This window comes from Gobio gobio, assembly GCF_949357685.1.
Source record: "Gobio gobio genome assembly, chromosome: 13".
Taxonomy (NCBI): Eukaryota; Metazoa; Chordata; class Actinopteri; order Cypriniformes; family Gobionidae; genus Gobio; species Gobio gobio.
Window position 1 is genome coordinate 16049044 of NC_137106.1, and position 16416 is coordinate 16065459.

Here is a 16416-nt window from a genome sequence, read left to right on the forward strand (position 1 = left end):
ATAACCGGGGATGAAAATATACTTCATAGTCATGAAAATAATGCATCACAAAGCAAATAAATTGTGATGGCTTCAGGCTTAATTGTCTCTATGCAAAACTTTTTTCTCATTTTATTTTGGGGTAAAATACAACCCAGACATGCTATTTGTGAGATTCACCCACTTTTGCTAATTCCTATGCTTTATTACCCATCAATAGTCTGCCAAGCTTATCACAAATTATAATTTATTATTGATTTATAATGGATTAAATATAACAAAATGCAATGTATATGGGTTGAATAACACTCAATGCATTTGACAGTATAAATCCCTTAGGTTTAATATATATATGGGCCAGTTTATGACCGCATTAGCTCCCACCCACACACGCAACACACAGAATTTCACCCCAACCATGTACATGTTATCTGCACACATAAGTTTAAAAGGAGTTCACACATGTATGGTACAATTACAATTATTAGAGGGAAAAATTTGGTCAAAACAATGCGCATGTATTTTAAATAACTCGTTTCATTTTCAAATTAAACGTACAAAAGAAACAATATGAACTCATCTACCGTTGATTTCCAATCAGCATAATAATTAAAGATGTATTGAAAAACATCTACAAGCATGGAATAGTAGAAATTTAGATGTGCAGACCTATTTTAAAATTCTTAAAATGGCAATCCATATATGTTTAAACACCCGTAAGAGTGTGAAAAGCTTGACCTTAGCATGAAGAAGAAACTGTTCATGCATGCAAAACACAGTTTGAAAATATTTTTTTTAAATCCAAGCCCAAAAAAACCTCCCCATTCCATTACAACACTTTGCCGTGTCTGTTCTTACAGAAACCTGCATTTCAAATACACCATGTACAAGGGTTCATGATTAAACATATCTGTATATATATTATGACCTAATACTAAACCAATTCACTTGAACAATATAAGAGCTGTAAAGCATCTCATTTTTAAAAGAATATTAAAATTGGTATTAAAATGTTTTCAATTTCATCCACACTGCCACTGGCATTTCATTTTATCTATACAGTGCAGTTCTTATAATTCAATTTTACGCAAATAAATAGCTTAAAATTCCAACCAGAGATCATCTAACAACTTAAAATTAACAAATATAAAATTAACAAAATATAACTAAATAATATACTACAGTAATAATAATAAAAAAAAAAAAAAAAAGGTAAATGGAAAGGGATGTTGGACTATCAAAGTCCTATGAATATATCAATAAAAAGAAATGGTCAAGTGACATTAAACTCCTTCAGACAAAAGATCTTCAATTCACTTTAAGACCACAATTCATGGTTCGGCGACATTGGGATGGGTATATGGGTGTTTTATTCCCCCCATAACATAACTGTTGGAGCACCAGATTGGTAGAGACCAGACAGAAACTCTACTTCTGTTGGCAGTGACTATAAAGATGGTCCTAGTTCCTAGCTTGGTGAAGATTGTGCTCCCATGCGGTAACACTTGTTATAGAGTCCTGGGTTCAGCAGGGAGGTGAAAGTTGGAGAGGCTGGGGGGAGGAATGTTCCTTACGAAGAGGCTTCACTTGAGGCCGTTGAAGCCTTAATGCCTCTAACGCACAGCTGCGACATCAACTGATCTGAGCTTGTTTGACCGCTGTTGGAGAACTCAGGAAACTGAGGGGTTCTGTGTTTCCATTGCTGTTGGTTCCTGAAAAAGATCATTTGATTATTACTCTCAAATGAGATTCATAAAACAAACCCAGATGCAGGAAAACATCCTTCAATTAGAGCAAGAATTTCCAGCCTGACTGGAATCGAAGGCAGAATTTTGGTGGAAAAAACCATTAAGAGGTAGTGATGGGACATTGATAGTAGAAGAGCTACTGACCTCTGTCTGGTTTTCTGAAGGCCCCGGGGTAGTCCCCTCTTCAGATGACACCTCCATCTTTTCTTCATCTATACCCTTGCGTCCCTCAACGCCATGCTCAGCTTCCCACTCCTGCAGGACCTCGTCCAGGTTGAAACGACGCCGGTAATTCACAAAGAAGTTTTTCACTTGAACCACAGATTTGTTGCCGATCACATCAGAAATGGCTTGGAAATCCCGTCCGTACTTCCTTATAGCTGAGAGAGGGAACCGAGGATTGACCAGAATTTCACTGTTTAAAACTTGTCATTTAAATATTTTTTTTTATCCAACTTTATTCCCACAACCATTTGAGAAATGTGGCCAAAATTACCTTGTACTGCAAGCAGCTGCTCTTCTGTGGTCCAGCGGGTATTGAATTTCTGATTAGCCTAAGGAGAACAAAGCACATTTATATCTTTTTGTGAACAACATTCATGCGTGAAAATGGTAAACATGGCCCTCTATGAAATATGTTAGGTAGAAAGGAATTCTAAAGATGTGAATATTACCTCGGATGTCCTGAACTCCTCCACACCTGTGTCTAGCTTATCTCTGAGGGCACTATTGTGCTGTTTAATGCTCTGAATCTGTAACAAGAGATGTTATTTGCATAATTTTCAAGTGTCTAATTTTTAAACGATGACATACTACCAAGTACATCACTGTCAGTCAGATTTAATTTTAGCCCAACCTTAAGACTCAAATATAAAACACTGAGGCGAAAGAGATGTTCCTGAGAAGTAATAAAATGCCAACCTGTCGTTTTATGGTGATGAGCTCCATATCCAGCTGTCTCAAAACACTAACTGCGGCCGGGCCGCTGCTGGACATTGCCGTCACATCGTCAGCGATTAAATGCATTCCTTTAGGAGGTTTCTTCTTCGCTCTATGTAGGTTCCTTCCAGCAAGTCCCTGTACCTCCTTCTTTACATGCATTGACTTCTCTACAATATTGGCTGGCTGCGGAAACACAGAGCCATTTGAATCTTTGATTGATTTAAAACATGTTTATTGATGTAGATTTATACATGTACAGAGAATGAGCATTGCACATTAACAAAACAGGTTAAACATAGGGCTGGACGATATGGTCAAAATTTATATCACAATATATTTCTTAATTTCGGTCGATACAATGTAATTCCGATATGGATATGAACTATATAAAAGCCTCAGAAAAACTGCCAAGAATGCCCACAACGGATGTCTGTACCTACAAACTTCTGAAAAATGAATTTGCCAAGTCTATGAAACCTCCTCCTATAAAACTGTATAATATTTTAGAAATAAAAAAGGCACAAATAAATTAATGTTCACCTTTCATTTGTATTTAGCCTTCATACAAACAAGAAATGTGAAATCACCGTCAAATGAACAAAAGACTCTCACTCAGTTTATTCATATTAAAGGAACACTCCACTTTTTTGGAAAATAGGCTCATTTTCCATCTCCCCTAGAGTTAAACAGTTGAGTTTTACCGTTTTCCAATCCATTCAGCCGATCTGAACTTTTAGCATAGCTTAGCATAGATCATTGAATCAGATTAGACCGTTAGCATATCGCTCAAAAATGACCAAAGAGTTTCAATATTTTTCCTATTACATTGTGTACTAAGACTGACGGAAAATTAAAAGTTGTGATTTTCTAGGCCGATCCTGCGTAATGATCAAGGAACTTCGAGCCGTCCCATGAGTGCAGCGGCGCAATGATATTACAAAGCGCCTGAAAATAGGCTAACTTCCGTAAACATAACCAGCGTGACAACCTGCTTGCACAGAGAGCATGCCTTGTAACCATGGAGCATACCTGTCAAGTTTTGGATTTGAAAATAAGGGAAATTTTTCGGCGCCCCCCGCAAGCAGTCCCACCACCCCAACCAAGCTCCAGTATCCCTTACATTTTAAGACAGGTGTTATAGCCCAAATGAAAACACAAAAGGGTATATATGATGAGCATTTATTTAAAGGCTTATTTGCATATTTTCTGTTCATTTAACATTGCTTGTCTTTACATTTTATTTTCATTCCACACATTCTTTTCATTTCATATTGCTTTTCTTTTACAGTTTTTCTTTTCATTTCACATAACTTTCTTTACTCTTTTAGTGAGTTATTGTACAAATTTGTTGCAGACTTTGCATTCTTTAAGACTGTTTTGGAAGGAGTGTATTTGTGGGCTGGGCCAGAGTGGTTCATTTTACATGAGAGTAGAGCACAAACAGTTCTGTTGTCTAATGTCATCCTATTCTGTAACAATCTTTCGTACCATGCTAAATACCCTTTCTGAACTTGCATTGCTATGGGCAGGGCTCGACATGAACGCTTGTCCGGGACAAGTGGATTTTTTGAAGGGGCAAGTGAAAAATAATTTTACTTGCCCAACGGACAAGTATCCTGAGTAAAATATCAAAACAAAAAATAACTAGGGAATCACCAAAGTGCAATAATGATTGTGCATTCAGTTAGTGTAAGTGGAGATCGATAGTGGATAATAATATCAAACGAACTGACGTTAACAAGGTTGTGCTGTTGAGGTTCGCGCAGCCTCTCGAGGAGAAAATCGAAAACAAATGAGCGCCGCTCATACAAAGAAACTCAGTTAACATACACGGTTAAAATGGTGTAGTTATTATATTTATAACATACGATACAGTTAAGCAACATCACACTAACAAGAGTGTTGTTTTCCTGAATACCATCACGACTGGAAATGACACTGATTTCATACGCCAGTTCCATAAACAATTAATTAACATTAAGTCACGTACATTTTATAACTAAATTCGCTGTCCCATTGATCACGGTATTTACACAAGGTTTTTTTTTTTTTTTTTTGGCAGGAGTGCCTTAATCCGTCTCTATCGTTACGTCCGTCATCCGTCTCTGTTTAGTTTTTTTCCCGCGTTGTCACTCGTCATCTGACCTCACACACAAACCTCGCGACAACTGACACCTATACTGTAGGCTACTGCAGATGGCAGTTATCGCGAGGCTAGTTACAGAGCTCAGATTGGAAATGTTTTTGTTTTTTTACTCCGGTATTATTGTTTTTTAATAACGCAGGTTAAAATATGGGAGATTTACAGGAAAATACTAATACGGGAGGACGGCGGGCCGTGGGAAAGAAGGGTAAAATACGGGACTTTCCCGGCCAAAACTTGACAGGTATGCCATGGAGACATTTGTGAGAGACGATTCAGAAGATATTTACTTCTATTTATTTGAACCAGAATACACTGAAGATGAGCTTTTGGAACGTGAAAGGCAAGAAATTGTGGCTAAGCAGACTGGGGCAGAAGGGAGGAGGAGCGCAGATTCGAACTGGTGAGTCAGAAAAAAGAGTCAACGTTTTTTGAGTACAAAGTCACGTGCAACATGGATTCGGTCTTCCGACTTTTTGATTTTGATTAACGTAATATGTGAAATATGTTCATATTAAAGACGGAGAGAGTGCGCGCGTTCTCTCTGTCACTCTCTGCGCCCTCTCACAAGCGCAGCAGTCATCTACATCACTCATAAATCACAATAACTGATCAAATAAGGCTTTGGCGGGACAAATTCATTTTGGCCAAATAATTGTCAATGCAGGAAAAAACCCTGCACACGCTCCGAAGCCTCGGCACAGAACGTAACATCACTAGTATTTTGTACCATTGAAACTGTAGATAAACAATACCGACAATTCCACAAGTTCATTTTAATCAAACTATTCCTCACCAGAACTCTATAACAAAACTACTAACGTTATATACTGTATAAACCAAATGGTCGAGCAAGGGCCCTACCGTGGTACGGGTAACTGTCCATGTTTTCCAAATAGTCGTCTGGTCCAAAATGCTTTGAGCAAACACACACTTTCTTGATTGAATCTACCGGTGTTTTGATATCTATGTTCAGAGCAGCCAAGTGCCAGTCACATTGGAAATTACCTAGTTTGGAACTACGTTCAGTAGCTGCGTAATATCTTTGCGCCACTGCACTCATGGGACGGCTCAAAGCTCTTGATTATTACGCAGGAATGAAAGTATAGTTCCTAGCCATATCGATCTAAAAAAAAAATCACAACTTTTCATTTTCCATCGGTCTTAGTACACGATGAAACTACAGAAGAGTCAAGTTTTAAATAGGAAAAATATTGAAACTCTTTGGTCATTTTTGAGCGCGATGCTAATGGTCTAATCCGAATCAATGATCTATGCTAAGCTATGCTAAAAGTGCTACCGCCAGATACAGAGATTGGCTGAGTGGATTCAAAAACTGTAAAACTCAACTGTTTAACTCTAATGGACTTGGAAAATTAGCCTATTTTCAAAAAAAGTGGAGTGTTCCTTTAATATCTTTAACTTTAAACTATAATGTAGGCTGATAATATTATTCTTAATATAGATTAAAACAAAAGTGCTTCAGCCAGGATTAAGAATATGAAAAGTGCACAGATTTGCTGAAAACACAATGTTCATGGGTGGAACTGCTTCAGATGGTGGAACAGATTTGATGTGTAAATCGGACGGTTCATCACGATCATAGATCGTAGAAAAAACGTATCACGATTCATAACCGCAGTCACTCCAGCTGACTGTGACATCACGTGCATACCCAGGCCCGGATTAAGAACATGTAGGGCCCTGGGGCTATAACAAACCCAAGGGCCCCCATAGTAGCCAATCTTGGTGCCACAACGTTTTCTACCACAGAAATAATTCGTATTTTTAAAAAACAAAATCTTCAAAGCACAGAGATACAGTGAGTATATACTGTCTGAATATTCAATTTTAATATTAAGTAGGCCTATAAATAAATATTCCAGGCTGCAACACATTAACAGCATAAATGCATTAACTCCAGATATGAGGTCAAAGGAAAAGGTTTCCAGAAAAAGCAACTTCTGAGCATATATAACTGCCATGAGGAGTTTTAAAACCTGTAAGGTCCCAAATTTGAGCTATTTTGGGGGGTTTGGAGGGCATGGTCCCCCAAGAAAATTGATTTCTCTGATCTATATATGTGCATTTTAAGATGTTTGAAGGCTGCTAAATTTTTTTTTTTTTTAAAAAGCAGTTTTCAAAAAAACCATGTTAGTGAGCAGTAGATTATCTGTCTACTGTATCTACTATCTGTATACCTGCACTCTCCTCATTTCTATCATTCTCATAATTTCCATCACTCTTTCACTTTCTCTCAGTCTCCTTCTCTTACCCTCCTAAAGCTGAGCTCTGGCTGATAGTCTTTTCATTGTTTAACATTTCTATCCTAAAACAGCTGTCAAATATGAACTATTTAGTTTAGCTACTTACTCCTCGCACAGTTTACTGAAGCGTCGCGTGACTCGTGCAGCAGCTTCTGTGTACATAAAGCCTGCCTACTTTAATTTGATTGTCATCTCAAATATTTTGAAATTGACAAGCAGTGAGTCGGTGACAGACCGCAGGCAGGGCAGCTCAGATGAGAAGATATCCTTGCAGCATTAAAGTAGTGTCAATACTCTATTAGTAAATTATTGCACAACATTTATTACGTACACCTCGGAAAAATACAGAGGTCTGGACCTCGGAGACCTCATAGCTGGCAACGGCCATCATGTAGGCAGCCTATAGTTTACCTCAACACTTCAGTTTACATGGTCAGAGCTATTCAGTCTGGTTCAGCTAGTTTCGCCACAGAACCTTTACTGTACACATGATGTTGTGCTTGTATCAAATTAAAATGGATAAAGCGACTGCCTGGCGCTCGTTTTCACTTCAATAGAGCGGCGAAAGCACAGAACGAGTTCGTCAGTGCTGTGCATGAGACGATCCAGCTGCTCTGGATGGATGCGCACACGGTTTAATCAGCAAGCGCCATTTCTTCACCTGGCTTTTGATGTTCCCATGCACTCGCAGCACTACTGCCGAGCACTGGCCGCATGTCTGTGATGTACGTCATCTCGCAAGTAGCCAATCGTGATCTTTCTGACGGCTGCGCCCTGAACGACAGTCAGTGAGATGTATATCGAAATATCGGAAATGTGTTTAAAAATCATATCACCGTTACTGAATTTTTTTTTTGTGTGATATATATCGATATTGAATTATTGTCCAGCCCTAGTTAAACAGATTTAAAATATATATTTAGTACTGTACCTTTTGCACAACTGCAGGTTTTGATTCTTGTTTCTCAAGTCCAGATGTTCCCTTATAATACAAAATAGATACCCAATATGTAAAGTGTAGCAGCACTGCTAAAAGTCAAAATAAAATACTCTCAACAAAAATAACAACATTAAACATGGAAGTATATTAGATTTTTAAACCCGTCATCTAATTATGCTTATGCATAACTGAGATGCTATTGCTGAAAAAACGGCATAATAATGAGCAGGAAAAAGTCAATTTATATTACCTCTTTCTTTTCATCCTTATTTGTCTCAAGTTCAGCATCCGCTGGAGAGGTGCAACCATTTTCTTCTCCTTCATCACTACATGAAAAAAAATAACAACCTAAGTTTCAAATATGACATTTCTTTTTCAACAATGACAATGTGTTCTAAAAATAGACCATGCTAGCATTCCATGACAGCACGATCTTTGATCAAGACTCTTAAAACCAGAGAAAACACAAAGAGAGACAGCAAGCATCCTAATAATATCTTCATTCTGACCTTTCCTCTCTGTCTCTCTTCTGTTTGCGTGCATGGCGGTCCATCACACTCGTTTTGCTGCGTGTTTTCTTCCATGAGTAATAGAATCTAACCAGGCTTGCAATTGACTTGTCTGGAAGCTGGTACAAAAAAAAAGGTTTGTAAATCAAACACATAAGCGATGGAAACATCAGACATACCATATTGATACATCATTAATTATGATCAAAGCTGACACTGATTCAGTTGTAGTTGAGCCTAAGCATTCGAATTTAGGATTTGACAGAACCCATTTGGTCTTCATATGCACCAGTGACTGTCCATTAATAAACTGGATTTTTGAGGCTCCTCATGATTGGTTATCACTTTCATTTTTGTGCATGCTTTATTTTAATGGTGAGAGCGGTTTCAGCCATCTCACTTACCATCTGCTGGATGCGGTGAAACGTCTTTCCGTGAAAGCTGAAACCCTGTTCAAACAGCACCTTGTCTTCAACGGTCCACTCATCTGGAAAAGGGGTGAAGTTGGGGAGATCTGCCAAAGATTTTTCGATGTTGTGTTTGTGCCAAAACAGCATTCCCAATGCCTGTTAAATACAGAAATCCACGTCGTGACTGACATTTTAGACTGTTAAAATTAAAAACACACCTCATGTTTGATGCTGTGAAACTGTAAATATAAGAAACATTCAACTAAAACAGTAAAGAACATTCTACCTTATCTTGTAAGTTACAATGAGACGCATCAAAAGAGTATTGAAAATCATTGATTGTGCCTTCAAAAAAAGTAAACGTCATAATTTTACCTGCTCCATATTGTACCCATGTTTTTCTTTGGCTATTGCAATATACTCATCCACTGCAAAAAAAAAAAGGACAAAAAAAATCATCAAAATGCAATGAAATGTCTAAAACTAAAAACCATTGAAAAATAAGCATTTATTTTACATATATATAATACATTTACATGAATGACAAATATCTAATACATTCAAATAACCATTTCCTCCTATATATAGCCTCCTCAACGCTACTGTGTGAATGATTTAAGCCAATATTTAAAGATGAATAGTGTCATTTCTGTGCCACTAGAAGCACCAAACAGAATTTTGAAATAGCATAATACCATACTACTAATATTCTATGCAAATTGTAGAATTGACACATAAAATTCTCACATACTCTCTTTAAAGACCCACTGAAGTGCTTTGCAACACACAGCATGATTCAGTGTGTTGACGTAATTTCCACTGAAACAGGAAGACAGGGTGGGACATATCAATCAGCCCCTCCCCTTTTTTAAAATAGCCCATAGCGTTTTGTTTACCATCACCGCTCGGCCAGAGCTGTCGAGCTCAGTTTCCTCCTAATCTAACCGTTTCTCCCCCAATCTCCTCTATATCGCTTTACAATATAGCATTCTTTGCAGAATTCAAATGGGTCCGATACGTTTTGTGGTATGCGACGACCCGCGCATATGATCTGCTCTTTGCTATTGTGTCTTAGGACCAGAACAGAATGTGAGCGCGCGCCGTGGTGTTCGCGTGACACTAATGTGAAACCAGACTTCATTCGCCCCACTGGAAAGCATATTTACACAGTCTAAATAGTTCTTTATCCCCTATATAGTGCACTATGTGCCATTCACCATGTAGAAAATAGTAAATGTGTGAACAAGCGATCCTTTTAGCAGCTTCAGCATCTATTTATAATGTAGGGGGCAGGGTGCTTTAGATTCCAGAGAGCTTTTGATTGGACAGAAAATCTGTTAAAAAGAGCAGCGTGATGTCATCAAAATCATTGATCCATAATGGCGAAAGTCAGACTAAGTTTTAGATGCTTAAATGCTTTTTTCATTGTTTTGTAGCACACTAGCTTATAGAGAACAGTAAGGCAACATATTCAAGGCAAACATATTCATACTAAAAGCCAAAAAAGATGAGATTTTGATTTCTAGATAGAAAGTATTACAGACATCCCACCTCTCCTGGGTGGCCCGGTAGTCTCACGCATATTGTCCTTAATGCCCTATCCTGGAAATTGAGTGAGCGAGAGAGAAGCCATGTTTCCACCTGGTATTAAGATGCATTTGCGATCACAAATGGTCAGCCAAGACACATTACCGTTTTCACTTGGTATTATCATGTGTTTCTCATGTGACCTGCTTGCATTCGGATTTCCTATTATTTCTTCACACTACACTATCACTTTTGACACATGAATACTTGTGTTACGCAGCTTACGAGAATGAACAATATAATATAATATTCTGTTGTAATGCAATGTTCTATAAGGCCAGGGGGTTGCCATCTCCCAGAAATTGTTTTTTGCAGGATGGAATGTCTGGTATTATACAGTAATACTACTTCACAACCTTTCTGAATATTCACTGGCTATCTGAACATGGCCCTTGTCTTCAAGTGGTTGGTTAACTATCCCATGTTGGACTAAACATTATAATTTTGTAAGCATTCACGTTTTTGGTGGAAATCACACTACAACTGGCTCTCCGTTTTATGCTGTGAGAGTAGAAAGCAATTTATCAACAAAAAAAAATGACACACTTCAGCTTTAATTAAAGAGTTAGAATAACACTGGGTAACATGATAAAATGAGAAAGAATGCCAATATTTACATATGAAAACAGTTAATGATTGTTTATTGTTTCTACAACCAATTAACATCCTCATAAATGACTCACATTTGGCCTCTGGTATGCTCGGATTTGGAAACCACACCAGCATTCCCAGATTATCTCTCTCTTGGCTTGCCTTTGCTACTTCTGATGACAAAAAGAGAGAGACATTAGTGGATTAAACAAGAACACATCCATCTATTTTGATTTCAAACTAAATTAACTTTACTACTAACAGCAATTTTTCACTCAAAGGCCTTTTCCTACAAAGCTTTTAATACATCCAAGCCAAATCGTTTGACAATTAGGTAAAAGGGAAAGGTTGGAATTTAAAATGATTTAAATAAAATTTGAACTAGTATAATATATTTATTTTAAAAAAGAAGAAGAAAAAAGAACGCTCTTCAATATGACACTGATCTGGTGCTCATTATCCTCACCTTAAATTTCAAATATAAACCAGCAAAAGTTTCTTTCATCTAGTGTTTTGTTTTAACACCTTTATGATCTATAACTGACTACTTTCAATGTAGGTTGCCAACGACATTAATAATTAAATTATTACTATTACAGAAGATGAAGTACACTAAACGGACAAACTATTCCAACAACGAATAGTGTTTGAGGCTATTACGCCATCCACCCTGTGCTGTCAAAAAACCTTCCAACACTCAAAAGTCACAAACCGGGATCATAGTCGGGAACAACCGCCTGATACTGCAGTCCAACTCGCATCCCGCCCGCACCTTGAGAGCGACAAAGGAACAATTGGGATGGACTGATTACATTCATCAGAAGTGTATGAACTTGTGAAGAAGGACCGAGGCTACCACCGTGACTTACCATGCTCGTCATCACTTGAGGAACCCGAACTTCCTTCCTCCCATGAATTGTTACTGTTCCCATTTGACGTAAAACTTTTGCTTGGATTATTTACAGAGTTTCTGCCTCTTCTTTTACCTGATATCTCAGTGGTGCCCTTCTCTAACATCGCAGGCATCTTGACAGCGAAGCGCAAAAGAGCTTGGAGGAACTTGGGCTCGCTGGCTGCTCGCTATAGCTAAGCTAACTCAGCTCAACTGCTCTGATCTGAAACAAATAACACCGTCCTGCACTAATGCAAACTCCTCAAACTGCCTATATAGAGCTACGAAGGCTTAAACATGTGCATCGAATGCATAATATTTCCCACAGTCGCGATAATAAGTGAAGTTTGGCTTTGGATGGCGATAAAAGCACATACGGCTGCAGTGCTAGCAGTGAGGCTGCTCTTGCTCTAGCGTTAGCTCTCTCTCTCTCTCTCTCTCTCTCTCTCTCTCTCTCTCTCTCTCTCTCTCTCTCTCTCTCTCTCTCTCTCTCTCTCTCTCTCTCTCTCTCTCTTTCTCTCATCGACCTGCTTTAGCTAACGTCAGTTCCTCTTCAAGTCAGAAATTGTTCAAACTTCTTCTGCATATAACAAGTAGCCTGTCAATATTTTCATTGGCATTGCTTATTTCTTAATTACCAGTAAGCATTAGTGTCATAACCACCATAGCCAATAATAATGCCCAATATTTGATATTCTTGAACCTTTGCTTTACTCTGCTCCATATACTGCTCTGCTTCATAAAACTCATGATTCATAAAACTGGGGGAGAGTTATTGTCCGTAGACTTAAACTAGCTTGTGTTTTAGATTGTGGGATCATATTTATTTTACATTCTAGTTAAACTAGTCTATTTTTTTTGTCTTTTGGACAAAAGAAAAACACTCAAGTGTCAGAGGTGTGCTCAATAAATTAAAAAGGATAATTCACCTCGCTACATCATTAGTTTCATTTACTTTCATTCACTTTACTTTTATTACATAGAGAACCGGACCCCCACTGTTCAAGGCATGGTGTGTTAATAGCAAGTTATTACTTTTACATTTATGAGACACTAGATCTATAACAATTGTTAGATTAACAACTGAAATGCAACTGTCTAAAAAAATACAGGTGTGTCTATTCCAAACTAGTGTGATGATATAGCCAACACTAGTAACTGTTTGAATAGTGACTAGTAAATAAAGAACAAGTTCTACTGTCTATGAATAGTAAAAAAAAAAAAAACTTAAATCAATATTGGATTATTTAGTTATTAGATTAGTATTTGTAAGGAATAAATAGCATTTATGCATGTATACTCCTAAAATACTGTAATTATTAAAGGGATAGTTCACCCAAAAAGGAAAATTCTGTCATCATTTACTTACCCTCAAGTTGTTCCAAACCTGTATGAGTTTCTTTGTTCTGCTGAACACAAAAGAAGATATTTTGAAGAATATTTGTAAGAAAGCAGATAGAGCAACCATTGACTATCATAGTATTTTTTCCCTACTATGGTAGTCAATGGTTGCTCTATCTGCTTGGTTTCAAACATTCTTCAAAATATCTTCTTTTGTGTTCAGCAGAACAAAGAAACTCACACAGGTTTGGAACAACTTGAGGGTGAGTAAATTATGACAGAATTATCATTTTTGGGTGAACTATCCCTTTAAGGCCAGGTGTATATGGCAGGTCAAAATAAATGTATAAAACATCAAATTTGAAATCGTGAACATTAGTGGGATGAACAACTTAAATACAGCACACCGGACCTGCAAATGAATTTGTGTTAAAAGTATTTTAAAGTAAGACATTTTAACATCTTAAAATTGAGAAACAGTAATTGTGTTTTGCAGTAATATGCCGTATTGTTACACAGGTTATGATATATGTATTAACATGTCTGATTACAATCTGATAATTTCTCATAATCTCTGAACCAGATTTACCTCATATTGTGACATACAGGCAAAATGGGTCCTCCAATACCCAACCCCCACTCGGTACAACATAATATATATTGTCAATGTCGGGCAGAAACCTCATTTGTCCAAAAACAATGCGTTATCAAAGTTGATCTTGAGGGTCATTATATTATTAACATTCTACAAAAATCAAGCTCGAAAGGAGTTGCATGGTTTTTGACCAGTGAATTTCAGAAATACGTGTTTTATTGTTTTGTCCATCACGACTGCATCTGAGGCAGTAAGTGCATTGCAGTTTTATCAATTTACAGTTTAATCATTTATAAAGATGATTGTATGTGGGCACAATTTTTTTTCTGTCATTTGGCCAAAACCTCCAAAGATGAAAAGCTTCACACAGTCTATTTAAAGGTGCAGTAGGCGATTTCTGAGAAATGCTGTTGACATTTGAAATCATCAAAACAAACACGCCCTTACCCAAAAGGATCGCACCCCTATTTTATAGCTCTGCCCCCAAATTTACAAACACACCATATGCAACACAGGCACCTCCCCCCAATGAATACACCTATATTGCAGATTGGCTACAACTGTGTTGTGATGCTCGGTCAGATCCACTTTCAACCAGAGTTTCTTATAAGTCTGCTAATATGCAACTTTGGGCTTCTTTTTAGGTAAGTCGTATTAAAAAATCATGGGCACATGTTGCTTTTTTTTGTTGAGCTAATTAAAAAAAAATATGGTTGCTTGTAAGGAAAATCTGAGAAGCAACTTTCTTTGCTTGTATGGTCATACATGTAGTTTCTTTACATGTATGGTGGATGTTTTCTCCAGCAGGCATGTGAGGTTGTAAATGCAAACAATGAAGTTAGACGTGAATAGACGTATGCACATTTTCATAAACAATGCCACCAACAGAGATGTACAGAGATGGAGAGGAAACATGGGAGATGATGGACGGTGCAGGGAGGAGAGGAACCTAATTTAATTTTTTTTATATTTTAATAATGCATTAATCATTACAGCCAGGCCAAACCTATTCTGCTCACAGGTGATCAGAGAATAGTTGGTGCCCTCCCACTTTATTGCAATTTGATGATTTTTGTAAAATAACTTTTGTTTTCCCTTTCAAACTCTGAGTGGTTTCAGTTTAATATGTCGCAGGGTAATTTATTTATAATAAATAATTGATAGTAAAGTGTTTCTCAGAAATCGCTTACTGCAACTTTGAGACAGTATTGTCTATTATTCGACGACAAATGCGACTGGCGTCGAGCAGAGTGAGCGTTTTATCAGTTCATTCCTATGGAGGTTGAGCTTCACGCTGACGTTGACACGCTAACAGTGCAAACACTCTTCTTCGCTCTTCGAATATAAAACATTAGCCTTTAAGTGTTTCTTGAGTAAAGAAAATGCTGTACTTATTCAAAGAACCAGTTCTTCATTTACCCTTGCATTGCAAACAAGCAGAGTCGGTCTAAATTGCGTGCCACTTTCCTGAGGCAGTTAGGTTTGACAGACAGTTTGAGGAGATACACACTGTAAAAAAAAGTCTGTAAAAATAGGGCACAATGTACTGTATAAATATAAAGGAATTTTGTATTGGTTTTTTACAGGTGTTTTACCTGTATTTTGAATTACACATTGCATTAGTTTGTGTTTTAAGGGTTAACGGAAACTTCTGTAAAATTACAGGATAATTTCCTGGCAGAAAATTACCAGTACATTTTCTGTTTTTATTTTTTACAGTGCAAGGTTCAGTCACAAACTGTTTTTAATAAGTTTCATTGGTTAAAAATGTACAAAACCCACAGACAGACATAAAGAGTAACCAATAGTAGGCCTAGCTAATGATTTATGAAAAAATTACAAAATATAACTGCCCAATATTTAAAATTGTATTAATTTTGATAGTAATACGTAGTCTTACAGTGAGTAAAATAAACGATTATCAGTTTAAATTAAGGGTTGGACTAGATATAGCCTAGTGTTCCTTACAGCTTACCAAAGAGCCAGTGATCCATCATCCATGGATACTGACATGCAGCTGGAATCGTGTTTCTGACATACATGTGCCTGAATGTTGACACCAGAAAAATACATGAAGCAAATTTGTCTCTGAACGCTTTAAATACAATATATAGGTCAACGTTCTAAATCCCGGTGATCACTTATTTGTAAGGCTATATATCATCATATCGTCCAGCCCTAAAACTTGTATAGTTTTGATCAGTGTTTATTAAAAACAACACCCAATTAAGCAGAATATAGGCTACGGGGGTAAATATTTAACTGATGAGTTGTCAATACAATATATTACAATAGCCTATAGCCTATAGGGTATTATTTTACCTCAAAATTCAGCATATTGACACAAAATGATAACTGCAAATCCACGTTTGGCTGCTTGAAGTCCAGTTGTTTCTCTGAATTACAGTGATCCATTTGCTTCTCTTTTCTGTAGCTTTCGGCAGTCTGTATAATAAACCTCAGATTTCTTGT

The 16416-nt window shown here is 37.3% G+C and overlaps 1 protein-coding gene across 1 annotated transcript; it reads right to left on the reverse strand.

The window, feature by feature from the left end:
- Positions 1-211: 211 nt before the first annotated feature.
- On the reverse strand, positions 212-12513 carry rcor1 (REST corepressor 1). Its single transcript, XM_079832726.1, has 13 exons — positions 11986-12513; positions 11829-11888; positions 11209-11289; positions 9314-9366; positions 8933-9094; positions 8529-8647; positions 8270-8345; positions 8011-8061; positions 2649-2852; positions 2402-2479; positions 2224-2281; positions 1872-2107; positions 212-1691 (listed from the first exon to the last, which is right to left on the reverse strand). The coding sequence occupies exons 1-13, from the start codon at positions 12140-12142 to the stop codon at positions 1650-1652; spliced, it is 1377 nt and encodes a 458-aa protein (XP_079688852.1). The 5' UTR covers positions 12143-12513; the 3' UTR covers positions 212-1649.
- Between the last annotated feature and the right edge of the window lie 3903 nt (positions 12514-16416).